Below are 12,468 nucleotides of genomic sequence, written 5' to 3' on the forward strand. Positions count from 1 at the left end.
AAAACGAGACTAGAACACGCAGAGAACTCATTAACCGCGTGTTCATGACAACACAAGCACGCAGTGCATGTAAACATGTATACATGCACCATGTGTTAAACACAACACAAACAGAAGACTGAACGTGAGACACGAGTACACGATGAATGAAAACACTCACAGACAGACGAACGTGAACACCGAGACGAGAGCGCGCAATTGCAAACACGCACAGATCTCACACGCCCACATCAAGAGGGAACGTGCACGGTCTAAGCGCGTTCACAAATGGCGCTCAGAGACACACACAATGACAGAAACAGGACAAGACAGAGCTAGTGTCTGGACCCTGTTACCAAAACAAGAATTTACAAGACCAGGATGGCAGAACCCTGACAATAGAGACATATACCTGTGATCTGATTACATTAATATTATAATAATTATAATACCTACTGCGCCACTGCTTCGGCCTTTGTCATTAAATTATATTATATTATATTATATTATATTATATTATATTATATTATATTATATTATATTATATTATATTATATTATATTATATTATATTATATATTCCTCTTTGTTTGTTAATTTTTTCATACATTGAATATTTTCTTTTTGGTATAGACAAGATCTTCTTTAAACAAGTGAGTGTACAGGATTTTAAACATATTTATCACTAAAATTAGCAGTTCTGCAGGGCCAAAACATTTTAATGATGCTTTAATTACTTACATGCAGATTAAACCCCTGTTGCTCCAGGGAAACTGTGCAGAATCACAGCTAATCCAAGAGGATGTGGCTGTGATCAGACACCTGTCCTGCGTTTGCCTGCAAGGGTTGCAGAGAGAAAACAAAAAACCCTTCACGGCCACCACATTAAGCCTGCAATAGATTGTTTGACATGTACAACAGTCCAGTGTGTCTGGTATTTTGGCTAAAGTGTAATGTTCCCAGAGGGATGTGAGAATTCTATAATCTATAGACTACATTATGCATTTGTTTATTTGTTTATGAGGAGCAGATTAATTTTTAAACAATGCTTGATTGTGTTTTTTTAAGCGTCAGGTAGAAACCCTAAGAAGGACCTAATACCACTGTCTCTTCATTCCACTCATAGTTGTTGTGTGGTGAGTGGATAAAATAGGTAGAGTATGGTAAGGATACCCCCCTCATATGATTGTAAAGTGCTTTAGACATTTAGGAATGCAATGCACATTAAAGAGTTAGTTCATCCAAAAAATATTTTATTAATTACTCACCCTTATGTCATTTCAGTCCCCTGAAATGACATTCATTCATCAATGGAGCACAAATTAAGATAATTTATATGACATTTGAGAGCTCCCTCATCCTCCATAGACATGAATGGTGCCAATTCATTCAAGGTATAGAAAAGGAACCTAAAAACATTGCCAAAACATTCCATGTCACTTAAGTGGCTCCCTGGATAATGTTGTGTTCCAAAACTTAAATGACTTTTCAACTAGTTCTTTTTGTGTGCAAATTATGCAGTAATTATTGTGGGGGTCTACTTTTTTGTAGATTGTATAATACAGTACATGCCTTCATTGAGCCAAATGTATATTATCTCATTTATTAATCAAACTTATTATGGATATTAATTGGATTTTGACATACAGTAACCTGTGATGGGCTATTTCAACAAACAGTGAGCAAACCCAATCTGTCTTTGATATAATACGGTAAATTTAACAGAACAGGGACAAGCTCGCATAGCTGCACCAATAAACTTACTGTTTACTCTTACTTTTATGCGCAAGCATGTCTAATAAAATATACAGTAAAGTTTAATTTGACTTTAGACTGTCAATACAAAAACCTAATTTACAAAGAAAAAAGCCTTTTTTTAACCCTTATACTGTAGCAGGGGTCACCAAACTTGTTCCTGGAGGGCTGATGTCCAACAGATTTTAGCCCCAACCCTAATCAAACACACCTGAACAAGCTAATCAAGGTCTTACTAGGTATACTTGAAACACTGAGGCAGGTGTGTTGAGGCAAGTTGGAGCTAAATCCCTGCAGGGACACCGGCACTCCAGGACCAAGACTGGTGACCCCTGCCGTATAGTTTAGTTGATAGGCTAGTTATGCCTCTTTTTTTCAACTGACTGAATGTTTGGCCAACATCATGCATCTACATTGGTACAAACTAATATAGAGGCAGCCATGGTTAAATTAACAGTGGGGGAAATAAGTATTAAACACGTCATGTTTTTTTTTTTTTTTTTTCCTGGCAATAATCATTCTGAAGGAGCTGTTGACATGGAATAAAACCAGATTTTGGTAAAAACCTAAACAATACATGCATAAAACAAAGCAAAAAAATAAATCAGAAAATGAGTTATGTGTAATAACAATTGAATGACAAAAGCAAAAAGTACTGAACTACTGAAACTTATTTAATGCTTTACAGTTAATAAAGGGCTTTTTTGGTGATGGCAGTTTAAAGATGCCTCTCTGTAAAGTCACATGCATTGCTCAGGTGTGATTTTTTTTTTCACAGACTTTACCAGAGTGTAAAAATATTGATGATTCTGTGGGTCTCATCTATCAAATCTGATATTTATTTTGTATTTTCTGTTGCAGGGGTGGCCAACCCTGTTCCTGGAGAGGCACCTTTCTGCAGATTACAGTTGCAACCCATTTCAAAAACACCTGCCTGCAATTATCACGGGGTGTTCAGGTCCTAGTTAATTGGTTCAGGTGTGTTTGATATGGGTAGCAACTGAAATCTGCAGGAAGGTGGCTCTCCAGGAACAGGGTTAGCCACCCCTGTTCTATTGACCTTATTCTAAAATGCAGAAGTGCGCCTGTTTTCGCGATTGTCTTAGAACTTCCGATTCAGTCGCCTATGGGAGAAGTGACTAGGAATAATAAACAGCAGAAAATGGTCAAACTGCTTGCTCTACAAACAAATGTTTGCATGACTATACAGACCAAGTAGAATATTATAATAAGAAAATATCAAATTGCAACATCAAGCAGCGTAATGAGCAGTTTTTAACGTCAAAAAATGAATGGAAGTGAATGAGACCGGAAGTCTCAAGCCAAAAAGATTCAAATGGCAGCGCCCACTCGTTGGCGGAGAATAAGGTGAATAGGATTCAAGTCAGGTGATTAGCTTGGCTATTGTACAGGTAATTATTATTTTTTCTCAGACCATTTGGGATTCCTTAGCTGTGTTTTTAAAATCATCGTCTTGCTGAAATTTCCATCCTGGTTTCATCCCCATCATGCTTATAATGTAGATGTTGGACAGAAGCAGCCGATACTAATTTACAATAACAAAGAGCAGAGGGTTGCTAAATAACTACTGAGAGATTTCAGCTGCTGTCTGGGCTTTCACTGCCTTTCCACAGTTCCCTTTCTTCATGTGTTCAATAGTGTCATTTCATTTTATTTCACATAAGTTGATTTTGTACACTAATTAGATTTGTTTTCTTTACATAAATGTATTTCTTTTTGTTGTTACCAACATCCAGTGAAAATTTCAAGTCAAAAGCACTTTTTAGAAATGTGTTTTCTGTAAAAAAGGATGATGTGTTCAATACTTACTTCCCCAACTGTATTTACACAAATTTACATAAATAAATAAATAGATTTAATGACGGGCTAAAAATGTGTGCTAATCTTCAGATTTTTGTGGGCACAAAAATCATGTGGGCCTACTCAAAGTCAGTTTTAATGATTGAATGTTTTGCTATTAAATCGTTTTAGCTATCTGTTTGTGCTTCATAAGAACATATCCACAACATCCATATTTACAAAGCCCCCTGGCTCTGAGAGCTGCTCCAGTGTGACTCAGTATGTGCTGTCCATATTCACATCAGATACTCTGACTGTGCAGCATCTGTGCTCCTTTCAATCAATCATTAGTCTCATTCTTCTCTATCCACTAACTTTCAGCATCATCATCATTTTCTGCAGCAGAGCTACTCAAAATAAACTTCATAACATAGCAATTTTATGGTTGTTTAAAATGTCATACATTGAATAAACAATCTGCATTTCTGTTCCTCTATTCCATTTTTCATTCTGTTCCTCATTCAGTTTTTTAATATCCTATTAATGTTCAATTATTTGTTCATGGTATGAAACCTGTGCTGTGTCTAAATGGCAGATTAGTGGAGTTTAAACTAAACATAAAATCAAAACTAAACCCATTTTCTTTTTTTGATACATTACTGTGAATTATTTTAGATCATTTTTCATGATGACATTCATTGCTTATAGGTAACATGAAGCTCAAAATCTTTCACTGGCAGATATTAAACATTCTGTGAATGTAATTTGATATTAACTTTAGAAAATTGAATTGTAATTATGGTTATTAAAGTTTTTTTTTTTTTTTACATAAAACAAATGTACATTTTGTTAATTTAAATAATAAAACATATTATTGATTTGAATAAAGAAATTGTTATAAAGGTAAACATATTTTACTTACCTTTTTGCTAAGGAAATATTTCATATATTTATTTCATAACCCGGCTTACAAAACATAGCGATTCATATGAGAGACTCTTAATTGTGCTATATTTCATTTAATATGTATGATTTTGAAATATTGTCTCCAGTTCATAATTAGACACAATTATTCTCTCTGTATATTGCCTGCATTTTCAGGTGTTAAATATTTATGAATTAATTTTGTGTGATTTGCTTTGGTGCGAGTAGAAAATGCCTGCATTCAATAATCAGTTTTTCTAATCACCTTTGTTTAATATTTCCAGCTGCGTACTCATCCAGCTGCTGTTAAAGCTGATAATGTAATTAAAGGTTGATGGAGAGAATGTGGGGGTTTTGTAATAAGTTGAACATTCAGATTTACCAGCCATAATCATTTGTCAAATGAAAATAACCAAATATATTTCAAATAATCTTGTCTTTTTTTTTTAGATGTCATAGTTTTAGAAATAAAGCAGTGCAGAGTGTGTAATAATGCATGAGTTTAGATAAAAAAAATCTTTATTTTAAAGTATAGTTTAAAAATATATGTTGATTTTATTTTGTTATATTACTCTTTGTAATACTCGCTGTAGTTGTTATAAAAATGATTATGCGATAGAGAAAGTACAGTACTACCGAAAAAGAAAGCTAATTTAATTTCTATGTTAAAGAAAATTTAATTCAGGCAAGAATAAAATTAAAAAGTACTCCATTAAAACTTGTAGAAATCAAAGTTCGAAATTTTAAGAATATTATACTTTTGATAATGTTGTTGCCATGCATCGCCATTTTACATTTTACTCTGTTTTATCATTGCTTTTGTTGTTAGGTGTAGCGATTTGCTGCTTTATGATATCTGATGTATATTTTCTACTCACAATGAAAACAGAAAATACTGATAGATAGACAGACAGACAGACAGACAGACAGACAGACAGACAGACAGACAGACAGACAGACAGACAGACAGACAGACAGACAGATAGATAGATAGATAGATAGATAGATAGATAGATAGATAGATAGATAGATAGATAGATATATTAGAGATGTAACAAGAAATCTACCCTTGTAAGTAAAGCACACTATACTGACTTAATTCTATGCTACAATAAGTAAAATGTACGTGAAACAGAGCACTGCAAAGTATATTATAAGTATACTTTAAAACTGGTACATATTACTCAAAAACAATGCTATTACATATAAATTAGTTACGGAAATTAAATTTTATTCCATTTTATTTATTAAATTAAAATCAAATAAACTTTAAAAAGTATATTTTCAGAGTACTGAATTGAATTAATTTACACATTTATTTATTTTAAACACATTTCTATGATTTAAAAAAAAAAATCATTTGTTTTTGTTTTTTGTTTTACAAATGTATTTTAATACATTTTTATTTATTTTAATGAAAGTCTAAGTACTATTCTATTGAATCCAAAACATCTCTTTGCTTTGTCTTAAGTTGTTTGTACAAAACTTTTTTCATTTCAATATGTTTATTTGATAACACGTTTAGGTCACAATTCACAGTATCAACAAACCAATAACTAACACTACTAGCTTAATTAACTGGTAATTAAGCGTTTATTAAAATTTAGTAAGATAGTAGTTGGGTTTAGGATCAGGGATGTAGAATTAGATAATACTTTATAAATACTGTAATATGCAAGTAGTTAATAGCATGAATTGTGACCTGAACTAAAGTGTATTTTATTGTTTTTAGTGGTCAGTCACTAAATTTGCCTTCTCTGTGATATCAGTATTGTAAAATATATCATGTAATGACTAGTCAGAAATAAATGTATAGCCTGACGTTACTCGTCCAAGACACTACAGCAATTTAGGAATCACATAATCAAATAATATGACACTTTCGCTATTGTTACACACCAAAAATATTGTGTTGTCCAGTGCATTGTCTAACCCTGGCTTTACTGTGTTTTGTCTTCTTTCATGAAACAGCACATTCATCCATGCTTCGTTCACAGAAAATATGGCCATATGAATGGCAAACTCTGGAAAAAAAAATAAAATAAAATTGATAACATGTACTGTGCCATTATCAAGTCATTTGATTCTGCATGTCATAGTCAAACTGGCTATCCATGCTTTGAGTGAAAGACATCTATTGATTGATTTGCTACCATATATTCTTTGTATTTCTCAAACTAGGACAGACTGGGCCAGTGCAAAGCAGCTCCTGGGAGATGGCAACTTCTTGAAAAAACTCATGGACTATGACAAAGACAATATCAAACCTCAGATCCTCCAGAAGCTACACAAATACATTAGCAATCCAGACTTTGTGCCTGAAAAGGTGGAAAAAGTGTCTAAGGCATGCAAGTCCATGTGCATGTGGGTGAGAGCCATGGACCTGTACTCAAGAGTTCTGAAAGAGGTCGGACCTAAACGAGAAAAGCTGGCTGCTGCTCAGGTGAGCCACTATCAAATTTTGTTTGCATAAGGATGTTTACTGTGTATTGTTGTTGCCGTTATTCATTGAATTTGTTCTTTTAGGTTGAGTTGGATGCAACAATGTCCACTTTAAAAGAGAAGCAGAATAAACTTCAAGAGGTGGAGAATCAAATCAAAGTTTTGCAGGAGCAGTTTGAGTCCAGCATGGCTGAGAAAGAGTCACTGGGTAAGAGAGAGAGAGAGAGAGACAGTAAGAAATAAGTTTCCATTACTGCATAATTATTGAATTTAGTCAATTTTGCACCACTAGGGCTCTAAATGATAATACTGCAAAAACAGAAAACAACAAATTGTGTTGGGGCCAAAGACGTCTAGAAAAAGCTAACTAAAGTTGAGGAATGGAAAATAGGCATTTTGCGTAATTGTTAAAAGCTGAGTGAATCTGATTTATGTCTTTGACAAATAAGGCTGTCATTACAGAGTGCTGGAGGAATTACGTATCTTTATAGACAAAAAAAAAGCTATCCAATGTAGCAGACACTTTTTACACACACAAACAATACTAATGCCAGGACTCAAACATGCAACGTTTAGATTACGAGTCCAGCTCTCTATCCATTAAGCCCTAGCTTTAGTGTTCATTTGTTGAATTAGGGGGGATGCTGGTGTGGAGTCAAATAATAATGAAGATAAGGAGTCCAGCCTGGAGATGAAGAGTCTTTTATTAATAAGGTCTACTGCTACTAAAGCCTCAGTGGAGATGAAGGAGAAGAACGAACATAGAAATCACAACTACTTGTATCACTGTGTCTGCTGAAGTGGCTGGCACATTTCCCAATTCCTGGATGCAGAGATTTGAGAAACACCATGTACTTCCTCATCGTTACTTAAAAGAAACATAGCAGATAAGTTCAGCTTTGCAGCTCACGGTTATGTTATCCTCAGTATGAGAACAATGAAAACTCAATTACTCAATTTGCCCAAACTCTTATTATTCTTTAGTGTAGAGTAGTACTACATCCATCTTTTCTCTAAAAAGAATGTAGTTTTTTAATACTTTTAAAATGATTATTTCAGAAAAAACATTGAAACTTATCAGTCTTTTCAATCAAATAAAGCATAAATAGCTATCTGACATTTTAATACACAGATTTACTAGCAAAACAAACAAAACATTTGTGCTTTGTAAAATGCATGCTGATGTATATGGAATATAGCAATAAGAATCATTTTACACATACTCTCACAATTTGAGTTATTCATAACAGACTGTACACGCTGTTTAGGTAACTATTATTCTTCTCCCTGTTTAACAGACACTTACTTTCAAGCTGTTGAACTGATGTGTTGTAAATTCAGTAGCTCTAATCTCCATTGCTATGCATAGGACTGCATAATGTCATAAAAACAGTGGTCACCATGAAATATAACTGATGCATTCTAAATAACTCACAAAGGGGTTCAGCTGAAGTATTTAAAGGGAGCCCATGTTGAAAATAAACATTTGTAATCTGTTTGAACAGAACTGTGTGTAGGTATAGTGTGTCCACAGTCATATTGGAGTGATAGAAGCGTAATCAGTCTCTCTTTTTAAATTTCCTGACATTAAAATAGAATCCAAATCCCTCCCATTTTGAGGTCCACCATGACGTGGGAGTGTGGTTTTCCCCACCCACCAAATTGATTGACAGGCGCGTAATAACATGTGTTCTTAGTAATGCGTATAATCATGTCCACAAGAAAGGACGTGTGCAAAGCAACTGGGATTAAAAGATCTCAGCTACGTAATTCATCACAGCCACATTGTGTCAGTACAATTGTAAAAGACATAAAATCAGGTTCGTGGACATTAGATCAGGTTTATTTCGTACATTAACATAACAGTAATCCATAAAACAATGTATATTAATGTGTACCCTTTTACATTTTCTGTGCAAGAATAGTGCAAAGCTAAACTGTGCTGTTGTGTGTGACTCGTTGCAGAAAGGCTTGTATTAACTCTACAACAAATACATCAAACAACACTTGGGAAGGTTCTTATTGTAGTAATGGAGATCTGCTTCTTTCGTGTCTGTTACTGTGCTGTTTATCTACTGTATGTGAAGGCTACAGATCTCTGTAGCTCTGACACACACATGGGAACGGTGTGCGGGGAGAACCAGCTTATTTGCGTTAAAATAGTTGGCGGTTTATTTCGCTGTGGTTGCCCCTGATAAATAAGGGACTAACCAGAAGGAAAATGAATGAATGAATCAATGATTTAATTAATTTATGAAAAGATTAGCTTTCCCTGCAATCCACACTTTTTTTCTCAGCTAAATCTTGTGTAGCAGTGTTGTGAAGTTATAGGCATAGTCTCGCACTCGGACTGGTCACACACTATTTTCCATAATCGCCCATAAAAGTATTTTCAACTTTGGTTACATAACAAAGAGCCAGGTATGATTTTTATGAAAAATGCTCTTTGGGGAAAATAAATACTCTGTTTTACATCCAAATAATTTTTTAAAACGTGACCCATGGTTGAGCATCAGAGTCTAACTATCTGTCAGTGTAGTTGAATGAATGTATGAAATAACATTAGATTACCTCTTTAATGCTTCTAAAAACACAAGTTCCCAACACAGCACAGCGTAAGATTTTAAATACCAAGTATCCCACATATTTATTTACAGTCCAGCTTCTAGTAACCAGGCAGAGATGTCAGCTTGAATTCCATTACTTCGTTTATCTGCTGTTGCTTGCAGGAGGCAACTCATCATCCAAAAAGGCACAAGAGTATAGCAAAAATAGATATGAACTACCCCATTATCCAAGAAGGCCATCAAATAGAGGGTCCATCCCTTCACTTCATTGTCATCTATCTTGTTGTAGCTTTGTAATAGCAGTTGTAATGTTTCCATCTGGCATCTGGTTTATGTACAGGCTTTTAATCACACTTGTGTGTTACAGACATAAGGCAATCTCCCAAATGTGCAGTTACTGCTGTATACTTTTTGTATTTCCATCATAAATTCCCACTTGCTGTTATCAGTAATAGACCTTGAATAGAGTGGTCGAGGAATTGTCAAAACTCGGAAGAATAATTTGCATTTGATTGCCTCACGATATCCCTATGGAGTTGGTAAAAGCTTGGCAAAAGTTTAACATTCATTGAATTTTGAAATTTAATTTTGAAACTGAAAATTGATTTTGGCTTAACCATCGTTGAATGGTTTTATACATTTTTCTAATATATAAATTCATGTAAGGATAGTAAAGCAAGGATGTCCACAGTTGTTGTGACACTATTTTATATCAGCTACAAAAAATTTATTCAGCAGGTGCCTTTTATCTAGCCTATTCTATTGGAAATACAGTGCTTTTAGAAAAATCATCATACCCTGTGAAAATCTATTTCTTTACACCCTACTTTCAAATGACCTTCAGAATAAAGTTGAAGACGGGTTAGGAGAAGGCTACAGAAATATTTCAACATCTGTAAAAGTTATTTAGAATAGGATTTTATTTAAGGCAGAATGGCAAATAAAGTAATTATTTTAAAGTGGTATAATGATTTTCTATAGGCAATGCAGATCACAGATAGCATACGAATGTGGGTCACTTTAGGCAGTTATGCAGCACTGATGGCATTCCTTCGGCCCAGACAAAATGAATGTGAGCCTGAAGTGGCCCACCTGTGCAATGGCAAAGAGAGGCCAAAGATTCAAATTCATATATGGGCTGTAGCTAGGCAGAGGGAAAACACATACACAGTCGCGTTTAGTTACTAACAAGTCCCCGGAGGGTGCTTTATTTACAAAGTGAAAGTGGTGAAATACGGTGCTCTTCTTGGTAAAGGTGCTCTGGTGCTCCGGGGAGAAGGTGAAGGATAGTGAAAGTTCGGGTGCTGGATCGTCATGAGCTGTAGTCCACGGTGGGAGAGACAGAGAGACATAAGCATTAGCGCAGGGAGTCATCTGAGAATGAAGCTTGTCTTCCTCCTGTGTGTGGCTGGCTTTTATGCCTCTCTGGCTGATGAGCTCCAGCTGTGAGCGATCCGGTGCTGATTAGGTGCCAGCTGGGGTGAATCTTGGTCCAGGGCGACATGGCATCGGTATACTCGCTACAGGGTCATTTAAGGCAAATTAAATTTTTGGGGTGCTGTAACTTTTAAAAACTTTGCTTGAAAAGTTTATTCATTACAGCAAACAAGCCAAGTTAAAAAAAAATAAAAATACAATAAAATCAAATTAAGTGAGGCACAACCTGTGATGAAATAATATAGCTCATTGAAGTTAACCAATGTTTAATCCAGTATTAGAAGTAACGTAATAACATGCTTGCACATGCCACAGAATTATGAAAGATTATTGGCTAAAAAAGATCTATGGTTCAACTTCTGCTCACAGAAACATCAATAATCAGCGTATGAACCTCAACAACGGTGGCAATTAACAAAATGAACAAAACTCACAAACATCACAAACAGGAGACTAAAAGTGACTAAATCAAAAACATCAACATAAACAGCAGAATCAAAAGCAAATAATGAAAACTGGGGCATCAATAAGCTATAGAATGTAGTCATACTGAAAAGCATGCTGGAATTTTTGTACTTTGCTACACCCAGCAAGTGTAAGGTATAGGCCAGATCTGGGGCAGAATAAAAGCAAATTGTCGCCCAGAATAGGGTCAGTTCTGGTTAATTTGGTTGAATTCTGGCTAATATGTGGTAATGCTTTGGCTTATTTGTGGCCCAAATCTAGCAAACAGGAGTGGACCACCCAAGTGCCATCATTCCTTGCGGTATTTGGGCCGGATGTAAGTGTCTGGTGTGGACCAGATTTGAGCCACATGAATTTTGTTAGCTGGGATGCCTGATCCTACAGTTTTGCAAAATTTAAAATACATTGGTTTGGGTGCTTTTGGTTGCACATTTTACATTGATTTTATCTCTTTTGTAAAACTGTACTTCATTTGTATTTGAACCCGAGCACTCTGCATCACAAGTACAACACCATACAAACTGAGCTACTGAGCAAACTTATCACACTAGAAAAGTTTTTCATATGGAGATCGTCATATTTGATTACAAATCATAAACAGCCTTAAGTTGTTTTGTAGTATTTATTTGATGTTGTGCAAAGAACTGCATACAAACAATCCTTTATTTGTTGATAAAAGACCTTTTCACAATTCCAGATTTCTCAGTAGCGGAAGTCGTCATGGTTGAGCACAGAGGAGAGAACAATGTCAAATTTACTCTCAGCCCCATAGACGCTGCATTACACACACCTCGCATATTGGCGAGTTCAGACTGCATGATTTTCAAAGTAGTCGTGTCACAAATGTTTTCACACTGCGTGACTATCTGGGAGAGCGTTTCGGCGTTGCTTTGTTCACACTGCAAGATGGATTGGCGACAGGGAGTTCATCCCGCATGACTTTACAATAGGAAGAATCGCCAACAAAAATATATCTCACAACCAAAAACACGTAGTATATCTTTGGCTATTAATTACATAATGCGAAAGAAGGTTTAATGGGGTAGAAAATGTACATATTAAACATACATATATACATATATGTATAAGGGAATTACTAA

At 35.1% G+C, this 12,468-nt stretch overlaps 1 protein-coding gene across 1 annotated transcript in view; it reads left to right on the forward strand.

Moving 5' to 3' along the window:
• The window catches only part of dnah6 (dynein, axonemal, heavy chain 6), a 203,204-nt gene that overhangs the window by 109,264 nt on the left and 81,472 nt on the right, over positions 1–12,468 (forward strand). The window contains exons 54-55 of the mRNA XM_087237125.1: positions 6,639–6,900; positions 6,984–7,107. Coding sequence (XP_087093251.1) covers positions 6,639–6,900; positions 6,984–7,107 — 386 coding nt within the window. The remainder of the gene's footprint in view (positions 1–6,638; positions 6,901–6,983; positions 7,108–12,468) is intronic.

This window comes from Danio rerio, chromosome 1 (assembly GCF_052040795.2).
Source record: "Danio rerio strain M-AB ecotype USA chromosome 1, GRCz13ab, whole genome shotgun sequence".
Taxonomy (NCBI): domain Eukaryota; kingdom Metazoa; phylum Chordata; class Actinopteri; order Cypriniformes; family Danionidae; genus Danio; species Danio rerio.